This window comes from Lichenostomus cassidix, chromosome Z (genome assembly GCF_008360975.1).
Source record: "Lichenostomus cassidix isolate B80296 chromosome Z, HeHo_3.0, whole genome shotgun sequence".
Taxonomy (NCBI): domain Eukaryota; kingdom Metazoa; phylum Chordata; class Aves; order Passeriformes; family Meliphagidae; genus Lichenostomus; species Lichenostomus cassidix.
The window spans coordinates 24,119,649-24,139,981 of NC_139511.1; the positions used below are offsets into that span (position 1 = coordinate 24,119,649).

The 20,333-nt window shown below is 40.2% G+C and overlaps 1 protein-coding gene and 1 long non-coding RNA gene across 2 annotated transcripts in view; one reads left to right on the forward strand and one right to left on the reverse strand.

Annotated features, from left to right (window-relative positions):
* The window catches only part of LPAR1 (lysophosphatidic acid receptor 1), a 75,684-nt gene that overhangs the window by 44,269 nt on the left and 11,082 nt on the right, over window positions 1–20,333 (reverse strand). Inside the window, exon 2 of the mRNA XM_085043574.1 lies at window positions 5,114–5,282. Coding sequence (XP_084899700.1) covers window positions 5,114–5,173 — 60 coding nt within the window. The 5' untranslated portion in view covers window positions 5,174–5,282. The remainder of the gene's footprint in view (window positions 1–5,113; window positions 5,283–20,333) is intronic.
* Window positions 10,416–12,871, forward strand: LOC146424540 (uncharacterized). The gene is made up of 3 exons (XR_014846998.1): window positions 10,416–10,697; window positions 12,580–12,623; window positions 12,750–12,871. It is a non-coding gene; the product is annotated as an uncharacterized LOC146424540 (long non-coding RNA).

The window sequence follows — 20,333 nt, forward strand, 5'->3', positions numbered from 1 at the left end:
ATCACTCCTCATCAAGCAAATCAGCAAAGTGAGCACTTGGGAAAGTTTAGACTGCAAGCAAAATGCTTATGTTAATGAGAATAGCAAATTTCATTTGGGAACTGGAAATAGAGATTTACAGATGGCAATAAGAAGACTATTATGTGTTTACCCCAGCAAATACATGTTTTCATGAAATACATGTTAAGACAATTTGGGTTTCTTTTGCTTTGATGAACTGAAATATTTGTGAAATACATAAACAGAATATGGAAAAATCTTTGTCTCAGAGCTTTAGAAACAATGGGGTCTTCTATAAGCAACTTGTTCACACAGTTGCCTATAGGGCAGTATTGGTCTACTTTAAAAAAACCTGAGGTGCATTTTGAACCTCCAGTAAAAGACTTAAAAAAATAAAAGCATACTGGCATTTTAGTTTCCCCTATGATGTCTGTAATTGGTTGGATGTACTTTTAAATACAGCCTGTTTCTTCCAGACTCACCATTTCCTTTTGTTCTCTTGTTTACCTTGCTTACCACCACCAGAGGCCTGTTTTGGTAACAAGGCTAATTTGTTTATTCAGCTCAAGGGGGAGAAAAAAATACACATACTTGTTGACTGCAGAAATTTGGGCACCAAATCCAAAATGCAAATTGTGCTGTGCTTTGTTGGGAACAGGGGTGACAACAGCTGTGCCATCCCACAGCAGTCTGGTCTCAAGCATATTGTGAAAAGGATAACCATTCTGTGGCAATGGTAGTTTAAATCTCTTCCCCTCCAATTCAAACAAAAAGAGGAGAAAATAGAGATGTATTCAATGGCACAGAGTGGGAGAAGTGGTTTTTGGCTCTGGCCATGAAAGGCCACTCTAATGGAAACTGTTTTGGATTTCTCATTGGAACAGCTGCAAGGCAGTTATTTAAATGTACTCATTTGCTTCTAGTATTTGGCTGGTAGGATCCACTGCTGGCAGACGCAAAGACAGACTGATAAATTTTTGTTGTCTTTTTGTTTTAAGCGTTTTTGAGGCACTGTTGGAAGTCCCTGGTTCATTAAGGAACTGGAGCTCAAGTAATTTCTTCTTCAAAGCTTTTACTGCAGAATTCATCTCCTGCCATTCACAAAGACAGAAAATACTAGTCACTTCAGAGAGTACTTTTATCAGTACGGGTCACAACTTGGGATGTTTCTTTTTCTGCAAACAGCAAAGCCCTCGGGGATGCTAAATGCTTCTTGCAGAATTATTTAACTTTCTGTTTAATGCATTATCAGACTAGTCAGGTTTCTATGAGGTCACTTTGCTTGTCCATAGCTGAGGTATGATGTAATAACATGTACACAAAATATGTCCAAATTAAAAATCAAAAAGTTCTGTTACATTTTATTTCTCTCTCTTTAAGAACAGAACATCTTATCTAGTCAGAAATCGCTACACTCTTATTTATTGTGACTGATTTGAGGTAATTTTTTGCCTTAAAACTAAACCCTGTGGCAAAGAACTCAAAGCATATTGCAAAAATTTTTTGTTTCATTGATTCTTAAACATTTTGTGAATGCTATTCCATATCTATTTTCTATTTCAGATTGCAGCTATGGACAGCTAAACTACCTTGAAACTTATCATTCATCTTTACACATGACCAAGATGCCTGTGCTCTTAATCACCATTTCTTGTGTCTGGTAACAAGACCTTGGGGGTGGAAAACAAGAGGGGAGATTTGGGTAAGTCAGTTCATTGGGAGAGTATGACAAACCATGATGGTGGCAAATGTGTTGTTTCAATGGAAAGTTGTACAGAATTACCAGAAGTAGGTCCTATGTTGTCACACTAGAAATAAGAACATTTAACACAATATTAGCAATTTCACATGTGGTACTAAGAAGTGACTTTCAAAAACTTTTGCAAAAAGGTGAATCTTTTTTCACCTGATGCAGAAGATAAGTCTTGGGAAAAATACTATTTGCCACTAAATTAACAGGAACTTCTCTTGCTGAGGTGCCACCACGAGCATCTGTAAGATTGAAGCCTGAGCAAAAACCTGTCAGAGGGAGCTCTGGGTTGCAACAGGCCCTGCTGAGGTCTCTGAGCTTCTCTCCCAGGGGAAGTAAGCTTGTTTGTCTGATGCAGTTAAAGGACTGATGATAAGCAGAGGAGTATTTACTACTGCAATGTATAAACATGTGTACATATACATATATAGGTATACAAAATAGTATTTACTTATGAATCTAAATGGACCATATATGAAGGAAGCCAACTATGCTAGCAATGCCAAAAGAAAGTTTAAAGACAAAGGATTATTAAAAAAAAGGGAAGTTTAAAGTAGCAAAACTCTTCTTTTTGTAACTAAGATGCCATCTAGCTCATGCAAAAGGCATGCAAGGTTTCTTCCAAGTTAAAAAAAAAAATCCTTCCTTAAAACATTAGTCTCTAAATGACTTCTGCAGCATACTGTGGCATCTCCCGAGTTTCAAAAGGCAAAATAATGTCCTCTGGGGGAAAAAAAAATATTGTAATCAATGTTTTCTAAACTGTATCCAAAAATTTATTTGCATGTCAACACAAACATGAAAGGTGAAAGCCCTTGCAGTCCAAGTATGAAAAGTGCTTTACTTCAATATTTGATCTAGCAATTTTCTCTTTACATATGTATCTCGCTATGCCCTTGTCTGTTAAAAAGGTCTTCCTTACTCTCAGAAACATACATGTGGCTCCCAGCAGATTCTTTGGAGATGTTACTCTTTTATATTTGATTGAAGATTTATATCAACTGTCTTATACCAACACACCCACAATTACATATTAAAATCTGTGGGAATTCATGCAAGCATTTAAGTCTTCACATACAGATATCAATTTTGAGCCTATTTTTACAACATGAGGCTGAGAGAATGGTATTTTTTTCTACCATAATCTCCCACACTGAGATACCAGTCTTTCCTTTGCTTCTGGTTGTCATTTCCTTTTGGCTTCCAAGTCAAATCTCATTGAAGCACAGTTTCTAAAACCTGAGTGTGGAGGGACACCTCTAGATTATGAATCAATGAACAGAACCATCTATTTATTTCTAGTCTTTGGACTAGTGATAGAAGTCCAGGCAGAATTGATTCAGTAAAAACTCCCTGCAGACCCAGGACATGCACATTTATTCAACACAGCAGAATGGTGACCATACTGGTCATCAGGTCCTTTAAAAGTGATAGCTTTTCTTCCACTTATTCTCACACTACAGTTGCTCTTATTCTCCTTTCGAGAAGTCATTGTCCTGGAGAAGAATCTTTAAAGACACACAAATACAAAATGTGCTGCAATCAAGCAAGTCACATGAGTGAAATCTCCTTGGAACAGAAGGTGGTGGCTAGGTTCTTGATATGGTGAGGCCTGGCAAATTGATTACATTGGACCACTGCCACAAACACGTCAAGGCAAGAGCTACATACCCACCATGGTAGAAGCAACAACTGGATGGCTGGAAACATACCCTGTAAACCATTGCCACTGCTTGGAATACCATCTGAGGCCTCGAGAGACACATTCTGTGGTGACATGGTACCCCAGAGAGAATCAAATCAGTCAATGGGACTCATTTTTGAAGTAACTTTATAAAGTACTGGGCATACAAACACAGCACTGAGTGGATATATCACATCCTTTATCACCCACAAGCCTCTGGGAAGATTCGGAGGTATAAGACTGGACTGCTGAAGACTATTTTTAAGAGCATTAGGTAAAACAGCATGGAAGCATTGGGATGCAAATTTAGCAGAAGCCACTTGGCTGGTAAACACTATGGGATCTGCTAACCACCTGGTCCCACCCAAACAAAGCCCTGCACACTGCGGGAGGAGATATGGTCCTTGCACTGAACATAGCGAAGTGGCTGGGGAACTCGGTGTGGAATTCTCCTCCCACAAAGGCAAACCCATTCGTGGGACTGTCTTTGCCCAAGGACTTGGGTGTACTTGGTGTGTAGTGCAGAAGGATGAGGAGACCTGGCGTGTGCCTCAAGGAGATTCAATCTTGAGGGAAAAATAATGTGTGGTGTAAGTTGTATGTTGCAGGAAGTAAAGTAGCAGGAATGACATGAACTGATGAAGAATTAATTTTGTGAGGAGCAAGGAGAATGAGATGCCAATGCAGGCTGGGCTTATCAAGGCCTAAAGTGCCTTTTAAAATACACTAGCTCTCCATTTGAAACACAGGAGGAAGAGTAATACAAAGAAGTTTCTCCAAAGCAGACTTTGGATTCAGCTTGTAACACATCATCAACCAGTTGTGGACATGTTTTTTTTTTAATCTCAGAGTCTAGGGATCTTTGAAATACTGCACTTCTCAGTGCATAGTTCTGAAAGATATAGTCTCCTGAGACAAAGAATCTCCAGCAAACAAGAATAACAAAAAAATAAGCAAAATAAATATTGGATGTTCAATTTTCTGATGTCTACCTTAATTAATTGTGGTACCTTTATCAGTAAAATACACATCCCTAAATGTTTTAACAGGCACTTGGGTCTCTGTGAAGTCAAAAGGACTTTGAAAATGCTTTTCTGAAATGAAATCTTGAGTGTTATGAACATCTCCTTTTCTGTTTGTAGTTTTTACTTTATCAGAATACTCAAGTACTTGATGTTCAGTACAAGAACCTAAAGAAATAATTTTTATTAATGAGTCTGAAACACACAATGGATTCACAAAAGCAGGATTAGTGTGTTAGTAATTCTAAATGTGTTATTAATTGTATTACTGCTTTTTGCTTTAAACTTTCCTGATAAGAACATCAAACCTGAAATTTCCTTTGGTATTATTCCAACTTATCCACACTACAGACTCTGTTTTGTATGTATTAGGCACAGTAAAAATCAAGCTGCAGTGCAGTGATCACCTACATGGAGTCAATAAAGATCATATTTTGCCATGTATTTTCTTCTACAAATAGTAGTATAACACATCAATGTCATGTGCCAAAGTATAACAACATTCCTAGGAAGTGACGAGTGTCTTTAATAGAGTATTTCAGGAAATATTCCCCTGATGACTCAAAATGAGAGAGGAGGAGAAACTAGGATTCAACGAAGAAATAAGAAAGAGATTTAATCAGTTCACCTGCTAGAGTTTCATCGTGGTCTACTCACCTCAATCACCTCAGGTTGGGACATCATGGAGGATGGCACCAGATCGGTGGGGATATCCATGGTAGCTCAAAATGTCCCTGCTGTCCTTGCACCGTTCCTCTGCACCAGCAAGCTCTTGGCAGGAACACAGAAGCCCTTCCTCAGACTCTAGTCATACTGATATTTACTCCTAATAGGAAGGGGGGAAAAAAAAAAAACCTGTTGAGAATAATGGAAGAACTGGGTGGGCAATCAACAGCCAAGACCCTGGGCTGCTGCAAAACCAGCCTGAGTTTGTCCAGCCTCACTTGCTTACATGACCACTCACACCAGATTGGCAGAAGTTTCAAACAGCATACTGGAATTTGGTCCCGAACAGGAAAAAAATCCACTTGACCACACAAACTAGCAAGCATCACACAAACTGAATTCAGCAAGAAGGCTAACACACAGACTGCTCCCAGTTTTGCAAGGAAATAGTCACCTACAGAGCATTGGAACTGTCCTGACTTTTCCACCCCATAACAAAAGAAAGAAGAAAACACGCACAAAAAAACCTCACAGAATTACTTGCTGGAAATCAGGATACATTTATTCCCTTTAACAATTATTCTTCAGTGATCACATGAACTTTTCTTCTTTGTTAAGAAAAACCACTTAAACATTATGACTTAGAAATATGATACCCTTTTTTCCAGGTAGTCACAGATGTGCAGTACATGAATATACTGAACTGTAAAATTTAATCAGCTGATCAAATAGAATGAAGTTATCTCCATAGCTGTCACATTTATCAAGGTCAGTCCAGCTTCCACAGATTTGTTCCATTCTTTTTCTACTCTTGTGTGCAAAAAAAACTAACAAAAAGGTGGAGGGGGAAACCGCTGTAAATGTCCAAGATATTAATCCCATTTAAAAATTCTAGAGTAAGACTACTGCTGTTTTTATCTCCTAGCCAGGCCAGACATACAACACAACCCACAAATTAGTCACCACAGAAAGGATTTTGGAGAGACACCTATTGCTCTCTGTATCTATCACTTCCTATTCTGCAAGTCATGATAGAAATCTACTCATGCAAAGTGTAATCAGCATCCAATAAACATACCAAAAGTTACTCCAAATTTTTCAGAAGTATTTTTCAAAGTGTGGCCGTGCTACAGTTACACAGACAATGCCAGTAACTTTCCTGGCCGCAAGTTCATTTTTTCAAAGGCAATGCTTACCATGCCAAGAAAGAACAGATAAGTGCTGTAGGAAAGTTATGCTCCACATGCTTTTCTGATTCAGTTATGTCTTTTTTTTTGGTCTTGTTAATTTAAACTCAGCCTTTGCACGCCACTGTGGAAATTATTCCTCCTTCTTAAAAAGCATCATCTTGAAATGCCTGCTTCACATTTCAACACATCCCCACATGCCTTACGTCACATGTAGCTGTCTCATCTTCCAAGCTCTAGGATCACTTTTTCCATCTTTATATAGCTTTCCAATGACCCCTATTCTTTCCTACTCAGTTCTTGCTAGTAGCCTTTCATTCTTTCCACTCCCTGCTCCAAATTTCTACTACTATACTCACGGGGAGGGCAGAAAATGGAGACTTTGCATGTCTCCAAAACAGCCTTCACAACGTCAAAGAACAAACACAACATTTGGGCTTCCTGTTTACTTTCAAAAATGAGAACTAATTTTCTGAAATTCACTAATTTTTCCACTGATGGATGAGGCAAACAGCATCAACTTGAAATTCTGACTTAGGGAAGCTTTTGCCACTTGACAGTGATTTTCAGTAAAACTCTATCAACAGCCTGAAAATCTTCAACCAGCCTATCTCATCAATGCCTTGTGAGCTGTTCCAATTATAACTTAAATAAGATCTCAGAAGAACTTTTTCTCTGTTCTTCTCATAACACGTTAAAGAGTGGCACTAGCACTGCACCTACTTTACAACTGGTCATTGTTAGTTTCTTTTAAAATCTTTCCCCTAATGCTGAAATGCTGCCACTTTTAGATAATGAAGGTGGGGAAAAAATTACAGTCGAAGCTGCCTTTTGGGAACATTGTCTAAACCAAAACCAGAGGTATGCTAAGAATCCTGTTTGTCAAACAAAAAGGAGAGAAAACAAACATTTTTACTAGGGAGCATCATAAGAGAAAAACTAAGAAAAAAAACTAAAGTTTGTTCAGTCTTTAGCTAGCTCTGTGTACTCCAAGTAGAACACAAATTCTGACATTTCTGTCAAAAGTCAGAAAAGGCTTAACCCATAAAACCCAATGAGTGTTTAAGGCAGATGAGAGAAGAAATATGCCTGTAGACATTTTTCTACAAGAAACAAAACCCACAAGATAAATAAAAGTTCCTAATCCTATGACCATATCTCGTATTCTGTTCTACACCTATATTTTCATTGCTTGTATTTCACTGATCTCTCAGTTTGGCTAGCAAAAAGGAAAGCTCTTCTGCAAACACCTTTTTCTCAACCTTCTGAGCATGACATACATGATAAACGCTTTCTGTCAAATGGTTAGACTCATAAAAGCATTCCTGCTGAAGAAGGGTCAGCCTGTACAAAAGAACTCTTCCTCCCAGTTCCCAGCCCCCCTCATCTTCTTAAGCAATAATAAAATACAAGAGGGGACTGTGAGTTCACAGCAGAGCTAGAATAGCCTGCCTAGCTAGAATGGAGTCTGCATAGTCACTAGGCAGACTTCATTCAAGCAAATAAAAGTGGCTCCTGACTTAATATCTGTGTGAGTTCAGGGTGCTGTGTTTTCAAGAACTGCAAATAAAGGGAGCAGGATCCTCAAATTAACTTCACTAAGGGAATTATGGCAGGAAATGTAATTTCTTTTTTTAAACTAAAGTATGAAAACCAGAAGCACAAGAGTAGCTTCTAACTAAGGAGATTTTGATACCTTGCTACACTACAGAACATTGAAAAAAATCCCAAAACTTGGAAGCAGATTCACATATCCCAAACTCTGGAATTGCAGGTGCTGCAGGCAAATACTATTTTATGTTCTCTTCTCTTTATAGACACTGCTGTCTTTATTGAGTACATCTAGAGAACTGCAAACCTGGGAAACATGTTGGATTGGGATCTAAAATTCATAAAAAAAATTATGAAATTTCTTATCCTCTGTGAAGGAATACACTCTCACCAAAAAAAGCATACTGCTCTCTGACATGCCATGATTAAGCATCATGCTTTGTGGATCAGCTGTCCGATACCACAAAAAAGAAGAACCATGCAGTCTTGTCATTACTTGGAGTACTTGGAAGAAATACAGTTGCGTATCACAAAGTACCTTCTTGAAGGAACTGTTTTCAGAAAATCCATTACAAAACCCAGGGACTGAAGTTATTACCCTTATTCCTTCCCAGTTTCTTGCACAGCACACTGGTGGTCTGCAAATTTGCAGTGATATAGCAATACCAAGAACTTCTGCATCACTGAGTATTTCATCTGGGGTCACAAATGTATAGTGCTCCCCTACATTAAAGTTCTGGGACTGAATGGAAAGTTTGTTTTCACGACCTGTGCTCCCCTACATTAAAGTTCTGGGACTGAATGGAAAGTTTGTTTTCACGACCTGTGCTGTCTCCTGCGTCAGACAATTCCAGGTGTCCTGCACTGTTGCCTTCTTTCAGTCTTGGTGTCCTGCATCCATATCAGAGTGTCTTTTGGTATCACTTTGGCTTGACTTTGCAGACTTCAAGTGTCTGGATTACGTGACTCTGAAGATGGTGATACTGTGACCTTGAAGCTGTTAAGTGCAATTTAGCTAAACAAAGTTACTCTTCCTGCACTAGTGAATAAAAACTTAGCTTACAGTATAAAGTACTAATTGATCCCAGATGGATAGGTCCTGTAAACTCATCAAAGAAAATAAAGCATTTGAACACCATGTAAAAGAGGTGAGAAAGTAAGAAAAAGATCTCACGTAACATCACACTTCCAGATGTCACATCTGAATTTTTGCCATCTGAAAGTATTCATTTGGCATCACTCACCTCTCACAGCCTTCACTAAACAATCCTGTTTGCAAATAATTTGTTCAACTCACGAATAAGTGCATCACCCCACCATGGGAGCCTTACCAGTCACAAAGTAAAGTGAATGCCATCCAGGGAAGAGCAACAGCAGTGACTTGTCTTGCCTAGCATTTCATTTAACTACTTGTTAAAGTGAGAGTGGTAGCACAACCTTTTAGTTACCATAAAAATCTATGGAGGTGTTTTTCTGCTGTCCTGAGCTGAGAAAAGAACAATTTACTGGAAACAGCTATGAGATAAGAATATGAACAGTAACAATATTAATAACAAAAGTATACAAAAAGAGGGTGATTTACATGTAAAAATGCCCAAAGACCGACCTGGTTACATGTGGCCACTGAGACAATGAACAAAACCAGGCACAGACTCCCTGTGCCCACATTTTTCTTCCTGACTGAAAGCTGCCCCACTCCCTCTGGGAAGCAAGATTCCCTTACTTCCAGACCCCTGCAGTAATATGCCTGGCATAGTACAACCACCTAGGCACACCCACAGAGCTCCAGGCTCCACCCCCTCATGGCTACTGTGAGAAAATTAATTCTGTCCTGGCCAAAAAACAAGCACTGTGCACCCCTTATTCTACGCCATCTATGTCATGCCCAGATCCTACCTTCCAGCTTTATATACCTACATATAGGGATACAGATATACACAAACACAAGTATCATTTCCATAGTCAATGGCCATCCCTCCAAGATGTTAATTGTGTTAATTTAGTTCATGACTGTGGGCTCTCTAGGAGCTCACAACTGGCTTATCTGGAGCATCCATACTTATTGTCCATGGTAGTTACGACATATAGTGGCAGTATCATTCAGCAACCAATATTATATAACTCAACATTACAGACTGGTCTCACCCAAAAATGAAATCCTCTTGAGGTACACACCATGTTTCCCCATCCCTCTGCATTATCCACCAAGTGCACTCAGTTTCTTGAGCAAAAACAATCCGATAGATGGATTTACATTTTCTTGAGGCAGCACTAATCCAAACTGTCTTCTGTTACACATTTCTCATATGTACCACAGGGACTTTATCGCCTTTTACAGTACATGGAGGTTTTGACTGGGCAGGACCAGCTCAATTGGTAGAGTTAACTAACTAGGTCCCACAACCCATTGCTTTCAATGTGGCTTTTAGCACTCTGTTGCACTGTTCACTTTTCATAGAAGCTGGTGCACAATAGGGACTACAATACACCCGCTCAATCCAGTGCACTCTGTTTTTGTGTCTATTTTTGAAATGAATTCCACTGTCCACCTCAGTTCTCTCTGGGGTGCCATGTCTACACAGGACCTGCTTTTCAAGGCCCAGGATGGTGTTATGGGCAGTGGCATGAGGCACAGGGTAAGTCTCCAGCCATTCAGTGGTGGCTTCTACCATTGTGAGCACGTGGCGCTTGCCATGGCGGGTTTGAGGCAGTGCGATGTAATCAATCTGCCAGGCCTCACCATATCTGTATGTGGATCACTGCCCACCATACCATGGGGGCTTCACCTGCCCGGCCTGCTTGATCTCAGTGCACATCTCACAATCATGGATTACCTGGTAAATGGTGTCCATGGTTAAATCCACCCCTAGATCATGAGCCAATCTGTGTGGTGCATCTCTCCTCTGATGACCAGAGGCATCATGGGGCTACCCAGCCAGAAATAACTCTAGTTGCAAGTCCAGATCCATCTAAGACACTTTAACCTTGGTAGCTCATCCACCCGCCTGCTGTTGCAATGTTCTTCACCGCCTGACGCTGGGGTGCATGTGCATCTAGATAACCTGCTTTTACAGCCACCTCCTCTACCCAGGCAGACATGTCTCGCCACAATTCAACAGCCCAGATGGGTTTCCCTCTGTGCTACTAATTGGTGTTTTTCCACTGTTCCAGACTCCTCCACAGAGCATTTCTCACCATCCATGAGTCAGTGTAGAGGTAGGCTGCTGGCCATTTCTTTCATTCAGTGATATCCAAAGCCAGCTGGATGGCTTTAACTTGTTCCTGTCCCTTAACAGTTTCTGCAACTTGCCACATAGGACTCCAAGTGGCAGCTTTGCATTTTCAACATATTCCTACGATATGGCAGATATATCAGTAAAGAGACAGTATATCTTCTCATTTCCAGGTAGCTGGTTATATGGTAGGGCCTCCTCAGCCCATCACCTTCTTCGCCTCTTCTGATGGTAATCTGAAATTTTTGCCTTTGGGCCAGTGCATGATGAATTCTAAGATCCCCAGGGGATTTGGATTTCCTATTCGATCTCACTGTGTGATGACACACAACCCACTTACTCCATGTAGCATCTGTGGCATGAAGTGTGGAAGGAACTTTCCCTTTGAACATCCAGCCCAGCATGGGCAGCTGGGATGATGCCAATCACTTCTGGAACAGCTTGATCCCCTTCATAAGCTGACAGATACTCTTTTTCAGCCAGGGTGTACCAGGATCCTTTGTATCCCCAGCTTCAGGACCCAGGGGTTGTCCTTGAGTCTCTCCAGGTACTTGTGAGAGACTCCAGGAAGGTACATTCTCCCTGGCTGCATTGTGGAGCACACTTTTTACATCTTATCCTATCCTGACTGGCAGGGTTACTGCATGAACAATCTCCTGTTTAATTTGTTCAAAAGCTTGTTGTTGTCCAGTATCCCCCAAAACCCACGACGCCTAGGAAAGCCTGTGCTTCCTTCTTGCTCCTTGAGGGGGACATAGCTGCTATTCTGTTGATTACATCCACTGGAAGCTGTCAATGTCCATCTTGCCATTTTACCCATTAAAACTGAATTTTCTGGGCAGATCCCTTGATCTTACTTCACCAAAAACCAGGACAATGATCAAAGCATAAGGACAAGCCAAACTAACTTAAGTTTTGAGGAAAATATTTAATGCAGGTAGCTCAGGGTGTGCAGCCTGCAAGCTGAGCTGCCTGCATTTAATGTATTCCTCAACAGAAGTGGTTATGATCTTTGCAATTTCCTCCTAATTCTGCCCTCTCTGTGTTCCATGGGGTGTTGTATCTGCAAATGAGGATAACCTCCTGCACTCTGTTCAGTACTTAAAAGAGCTGCAAGAAGGTAATAGCTGTGATTTAGTATTGGGCAAAAAAAGCAGAAAAGAAATAAAAGAGGAGATTTCCAAACAGATGGTGAGGCCCATTGTTGTACTCTTCCCTTAAAGTTATGAACAACAGCAACAGGTTTTTTTCTACTTAATGACACTCCCCACCATCTTCCCATCAAATTTCTGATGTCTCAACAAAGAGACTACCTCTTCTCTTGCCTCAGCAGATGCATTAACAGTTTGGAAGGTAGCACAAAATTAACTGTCCCAGTCAAATTTTGCTGATAGTGTGTGTTTGAATACACACATTTTACAGTACAAATTCTACACATTGATTGGTATCAGCCTGGCTCTATCAGCTGATACCCCTCTCCAAAAAGCAGGATGAAGAGTGCCATCACATCCACTACCTATTGCAATAGCAGTAAGTATTGGAATAAATCTAGTATATGGCATTGATTTAGTATGTTCAATAGTGGTGAATGCAACTACTCAGCACACCTTCAGACCAACTGCCAACAAAATGCACAAGTTACACCTGTTCTTGCAGCACGTGCCACACCACCCTCCATTGTCCCAGTGAAGACCAGTTCTACAAACATGTCCACCCCCAAAGGATTCCTGTCTGCTGTTTCTCATCACTGATCAAACTGCATTAAAGAACTACAGAGCTATAGCTTCTCGCCCATTTAGAAGCACTTCATAAGAATGAATAAATTCATTGTGAAAATGGATTTGTGAAGTATTGCTTGAGGGGTCATGGAAATCTGGGAGTGTCAAAAACAAGGGACAAGTTCACCATATTTCCTGTGCTGAGTACACCATCAGCCCCCCTGGAAACTGTCCCTGACAGTAAAGTCAGACCATTCTTGAGTATAACTTCACTGTGTAGAAAAAGAGGATGGAATTTGCTAACATATAAAAAGGTTCAGACACAACAATAGGAAATCTATACCTTGTAAATATTGAAATAATAATAAAACAAAATGAAACCCCAGAGTAAAACATACTTGACTCTGCCTTTTCCCAATATCAAGAGCGACAAAAGCTACAAAAGTAACAAAAGCTACAACCAGCCATAAGAAACTTGACAGATTTTTCAGTGTAAGAATAAAGATCAAGGACAGACTGAAGGTACAACAAAAATGAGCTTATTCATTCACTTCTTCAGAAGAAAATGAGATCCTCACAGGAAACAAGGTGAATTTTTCATGCTGCTGTTCGGCTAGCATGCTACATAGGAGCAAGGGATTTTACATATGCACCAAGACAGGCAATAACTACACAGAGTAAAAGATACTTTCATAAATAATGCCTCATCCCCAAAACACAGCACATATATTTACCCAAACCACAACTGGAAATCAATTTATATCCAGAAACATTTTTCCATCAAATCCCTGTCCCGGTGGAGGAATCCCCTATGGACCTAGTAATTTCTTTGCAGTTGTCAATGGTTAATTTACTTTGACAATAAATGTCAATTCTTTGCAGATATTGTTTAAGAGATCAGAATTTTACTTTTACAGGCTGAGAATGTTAATCCAACAGCATCAATGTCTACCCAGGCCACTTCTGCTCACAGAAGTCCTGCTGCTGATGAAGCATTGCACTGTTTGGGCACAAACATACCCACAGCAATTATTGGAAAGGATCATTTTCCAATCTGACACAATAAGTGAGCAACACAGAAACTGGCTAAACAAAACATAATTAAGGCTTAGATGGGAGGGAAGAAGGAGGGAGATCTGCAGCAAGAATAACGCACTGTTTTGCCGTCATCAAAAAATGACTTATCAATAACAAATGAACTGGAAACTACAATGGACAGTTGAGTTGACTGGCCCAAAACCCAGAACTCGTTGGTACTAAACCCTGTCTCCTGACCTCATTCTTTGGCTATATGTATCACAACAAAATTTCATAGCAGAGCTGCAGAGGCACAACCAGAGCTGAATTCACAGGATGTCCTGTGTGATGGGGAAGGATTGCAAAAGGGTTGTAAGGCAGGCTGAGACAGCCTCCTGCATAGCCACTGAGAGAGAGCAGCAGAACAGCCTCTGGCAAGACCACTGGGCAGCAAGTGCCATCTCTACCTGCCATTTGATCTCCAGCATGCTGCCTAACCCACCTCAGAATCTTGGGGGAGACCAGGATAAAACGGCATTGACACCCCAGCAGATCAGATCACAAAAATGGCATTATCCTCTTCCAGGTGTTTAAAAATACCCTCCTTTTATCCCATGCACATCATCTGTTTTCTGGCCTTTCTCAATGAGTTGTGTTTTGTTTTGTTTTTTGTGGGGGTGTTTTTTTGGGTTTTCTTCTCCTTGTTTTCAGCAATCTGAGCACTTAGGACCTCGACAACCAGAAATAGAGAAGGACAAAAAAAACTCTCCCAAGTACAGCTGAAACCCAGCCACTGAACATGTCAAAACAGGTACTGCCTAGATCATTACTGCCCCTTCAGAATGACAGTGCCCTAAACAATCGTCTTGGAAGTGATTCAGTGTTACAAAAATATAACAGTCAGGGATTTTATTACTTCTAAGATTCCATGTAAGTAATACATGTACTTTTACGTTGATATGATGCTTGCTTTCATTGCAATTTGTCAGCCAAAGCATACATTCAGTTTAATATGAAGTGTGACCAGCTCTTTACCTACTAACAGCATCAAAAGCAGGACAGCAGCATGTTTAGCTGTGTATCAGCTTGCAGATTGCTTTAATGAAATATCAACAGCTGGCCAGAGTGCTCAGCTTTCATTTAGGCAAATCAAAACATAATAACAGACAACACCTTAGGAAACTTAACCTCAAGCTGCCCAGGCACCTGAAAAGCATCCTACAAAAAACCTGAAACCAAAACAAACAAAACAAAATAGACATGAGAGCTCACTGAAAAATCAAATTAAAATGCAGAAGTCCCAAAGTGTATTACTAATGAGAAAAAAATAATAAAAAAAAACCCCTCATCTTTCCTACCTTCCCCATCTTTCCTACCTTCCCTACCTTCCCATTAGTATTACTAATGAGAAAAAAATAATAAAAAAAAAACCCCTCATCTTTCCTACCTTCCCTTCTGCCTTCCACCAACTCACACCTGTACACCTCAAAGAGTTTTTAAAAGCTGCTGCAGAGAAGTCTGTGGCTTCCTGAGGCTAAAAGAAACTTTCAGTTTCCACTACCTCAGTCTTCACTTTCACAGTACATCTGTTAGCCTTTCTTATGAAGGGAAAAAAGATGAAGATTTCAGTAGTGAGCTGAGGCTAGAAATTTATTTCTACATAATTTTAAAAAACTGCCCTTACATTCAGTAAGACTCTTCTACAACACAATGGTCAACAGAGGATTTTGAATCTATGTCATTTACATTCACAGTGCAGCCTGTGCTTCAAACAAACAAACAAAAAAAATTACATCAGTCAAACTTTTTTGAATAGGAGCTCTGTGGCTAATCTGGGGAAGATCATTGTTCTGGCCTCAATAATTAATAGTACGAGCACTACAAGACTGCTGCTAAGGCTTGCCATGAAGCCTTACTTACACTTGCAGAGTACAGCCTGAAAGTTCAGCAAAGATGCTTTGGGTGAAGTCTCCTACACCAAGCTAGATAGTTTCACAAACTCTGCAGAGGGAGTGTGGTGTGAAACTGTCCTCTTTCCCCACTGTAACTTTAGGGAGATGACCTGTCACTGTAGCATTTATTATGCGCTGAATTAATTTACAATAAAACAGTATCATTGTGCAGTTGCAGTCCCTCAGAGAATTCATCTGCTGTCACAAAGAACGTTTCAATAGCGATATCTTCCCAGTCTTCCCACCAGGGCAAGGTTAGAGACCCTGCCCATGCCCCAAGTAAGAGCAGAAGATCAACCTGAATGCATTAACGGACAAAAACCTCTCTTCATAGGTTTTCAATGAAAATAACCAAACAAACCAGTAGATAGTGTAATATCCCCAAGCCTTTATCTTGCAGGGAAATCTTTTCCAAATGCCACTCTAACTTGGCTGTCACCATGCCTCATACCCCTTCTGAGGATGACAAAAGCAGACTGACCACAGTCATGCACTGGGTTCTGCCAAAGGGCAGACAGTTCAAGAGTTTGTAATTAAACTACAGGTCTGCCTTTCTCCTTTACTTTCTCTGAGGTTCACCCCCAGAAAGGACCTTCCGATGATCTTAAGTGAGTAGATTATTCCCAAAATTACAAACTGTTCATTCTTTCAGGAATTGTTTTTTGTCTTTATGTGTTTTGTTAGTTTGGGTTTTTTGGAGGGAGAAGAAAATGTCACATTTTATTAAGTGACAGAAAACATACTTTGAAAGGACAAACCTATGGTATTTGGCATTGTAACATGAAATCATGAACACGTTCACCCTAAGTCATGTCAATTATGATACAAACTGGACTCACATGAGCAGCAGGCTAATCCACAAGGGATGCAGCAGCACATCAGGTTTCGCTGCATACTAATGAAATGAAATTTACCAAAATAAAGAAAAAAAGAGACATTTTCTATTCACTCACTATTATCTCAACTTTTTTTTTTCTGAAAGTGTCATGACTGTACTGTACAAAACCAAATCATACTCCTTTCCCATGTTTAACGCAGGATACCTTTTTCTATGCTAACTTGAAATCCTATTTGCAGTCAGGCAAAACTTCCACTTATTTTATGTAGTTGTCCTTTTTCAGAATCCTTTCCATACTTCCCTGACCTAGGTCAGTTTGCACCATCCACTGCAATTCTCTCACTTGCTAAACCTCCTTTCCTGATTATTTCCATATTGAATCTAATCCACACCCATCTCTTGGGGAGCATTTTCTTGCTGTTTTTTAAACCCAGAATGATACCTCATCTTCTCTTGAAGCCTCCTACTTCTCTGAAAAGCTGAACTTTGTCTGAAAACTCATAAAAATTCTGTGTGGCTTCCTCAGTTTTCTCATTTTCCTGCCATTTGCCCTTTCAACCCAACACATAAGGTTCCCTTCCCATTACTATCCAGTACATCTAGACTTATTTCAGTCATTATCTAGCTTCTCCTAATGACTTCCATTAATGCTTACTTCTTAGGAATTGCTTGGAGATGATTGTTCTTTGCCACTCATTAAGAAGAACCTCTTCCCACTCTCTCTGGGGGAAAGAGTGAGCTCTGCCTTAATGCAAGGGATTCTGGCTGGTAGATGCCTGTCCCTTTGGATGCATTAGGAGCTTCTCCAACACAGCCATCAGGTCAGCATAAAATAACCAAACCAAACCTACAGGCAGACAAAAATTGCTTTAAAACATCTCTGCTAGCCACAGCACCATCCTCAAAAAACAACTGCAGCAGCAGCTCCACTAAGTTTTTTTAATTGGTGAATACTGGAACAGAAAGATATCCCTGAAAGTGAGTTTTTGATTTCCCCATTTCAAGTAAAAGCCACATGAACTAGGAAGACTTCAGAGTAATAATTCATGCAATCATCTAATTTCAACATTATCTCACTGCTTTAAACTTCTAGAAAGAATCACCAGAAAATAAAAGGGGAGAATACAGCTAGAAGCCAACTGCTGGAGAATAATACTAATCTGCTCAGGCTTACGTAAACAAGTTACTACAATGTGGATGGACTCTCATAGCATAACCACAATGAAGCTGCTGTCCTATGACTATATTTTCAAAATATACTCTTTCATCCTACTGACTCCTATAGTACCAAATACTTCTAAAAGAAGTAATTTCAAAACACTTTCTGAAACTTTTTTAAATTGTTTATTTCTACTGACAGATATGAAATTCCAACTAGTTAACTAAGAGTCAGAAAAGTTCAAAATAATCATGGATAGCTCACTATTGAAGATATATTATTAACTGTTGCCAGCATTGTGCATGCATGTGTTTATAAAAGAAGCAAGAATGGTACATGTTTTTGTCCTCTCCTAGAGAGAGAGAGAGAAAGAGAGCAAGGAGCTGGTTATTAAAATTATTCTGAAAACTGGAATTGCAAGGGTAGTGGACAGAATTTAGCTCCTAACACATTCTCATGAGTATTTTGTCTACTAATCAATATCATTAAAGAAGATAACAGTGGGCAAAGACTTTTGTATCAGCTTTACTAATTACACAGACACAGGAATGGAGTCCATCCCCAGAAAAGCTGCAGATGACACCAAGCTGAGTGGTGCTGTTGACACTCCTGAAGGATGGGATGCCATCCAGAGGAACTTGGACAAGTTCAAGAAGAATTTCACCTGGGAATTTCATGAGGTTTAACAAGGCCTAGTACAAGGTGCTGCACCTGGGTCAGGACAACCCCTGGCATCAGCACAGGCTGGGGATGAACAGACCAAGAGCAGCCCTGTGAGAATGAGTTGGGGCTGCTGGTGGCTGAGAGGCTGGACATGACACAGCCATGTGCACTCACAGCCCAGAAAGCCAAACGTGTCCTGGGCTGCATCCAGAGCAGCATGGGCAGCAGGGAAGGGAGGGGATTCTTCCCCTTTGCTCTGCTCTGGTGAGACCCACCTGGAGCATTGCATCAGCTCTGGGGTCCCAGAACAGGAAGGACTTTGGACCTGCTGGGACAGAGTCCAGAGGAGGGACACCTCTGCTATGAGGAAAAGTTAAGACAATTGGGATTGTTCATCCTGGAAAACAGGAGGCTGCAGGGTGACTTAATTGTAGCCTTCCAGTACCTGAAGGGAGCCTTCAAGATAGACAAAGAGGAACTTTTTACAAGAGCATGTAGTGACAGGAGCAGGGGGAATGGATTCAAACTGAAAGAGAGTGGGTTTAGATTAGATGTTGGAAAGAATCCTTTACTCTGAGGGTGGTGAGGCACTGGAACAGGTTGCCCAGGGAAGGTGTGGATGTCCCACCCTTGGAAGAGTTTAAGGTTAGGTTGGATGGGCCTTTGAGCAGCCTGGTCTAGGGAAAGGTGTCCCTGTCCATGGCAGGGGCCCTATAACTGATCCTTAAGGCTCCTTCCAGGCCATTATATTATGATTCTATCAAGGTATAAATCACTATATAAGAAATCAGGATGCTTTTCCCTAACTATTCTCTCTTCAGTGGAAAAAGCAACAAGAATCTGTCTCCTCAACAACTTACAAAAATAATTTTAATATTTGTTTCCAAGAAGAAATAACAAAGTAATACAATTCAACACATCCATGGATCAGCAACAAAGAATCCATTTGTAAACTCCACTTTTTGTTTAAAACTCAGAAAAGTAGTAATAGGCTGACACTCTTCTGAAACAACTTTGTATTTAAACAATCAGGCAATATCCTTTTGCTAGATAAAAAAACCATCTGGATGATAACAAAATGTCACAATTCTCTAAGCAGCTTTGAGGGGGGCCAGCCTTAAAGCAAATACTTCCTTTTCCCCCCACATCCACAAAACACATGTTCAATCTTCAGGCAGAATAAGCCACCACAAAATACAATAGTCTGGAAATGCTGAAGCTGAGGAAGTTCCCAACTAAGCATGCCAAACCCCAAATCCCAAATTGCAAATGCACCACCTCAATATAGATCTACATGCACTATGACCAATAATGCACAAACAGGAGTTTAATTTAGTTTATCTGAAACAGAAATTTGCCAACCATTTCCCCCACTCCTGAAAATATATTAAACCACTGCAAGGCAATAGCTTAAAGTGGTTCAGGCCAGCACCAATGCAGACACAGGAACTGTTTATCAACCCCTCAAACCAGAAATAAGAGTCATGCTCCTTCAGAAATATTTATACAACATCTGCATTGATTCAACTGACTGTTGAATCACTGCAGAAATTCAAATTTCTGCAGTGCTGTATTTTGCATAGTTAACCTGAATGAAGTTTGAAAGAATTTAGAATTAACAATGAGAAAGAATTATCTTACTGACAGGACTTAAATTCCCTATTCTCATGCTCTTTCCCAAGGCCACAAACAAACTTATCTGATGGACAGCAGTGACCCAGAAATAAGATCTTACCTTTGATCTTGTCAAGAGGGAGGGGGAGCAAACCCAGTAGCTCAAAACAACAAAAATCCTGATGTTGACAAATGAAAGGGAATTACTTCTTGTCCATCACGCAAATCTCTGGTGTGCTCAGAACAATACCCCCAGAATTTGTGAATGCGTGCTGTAAA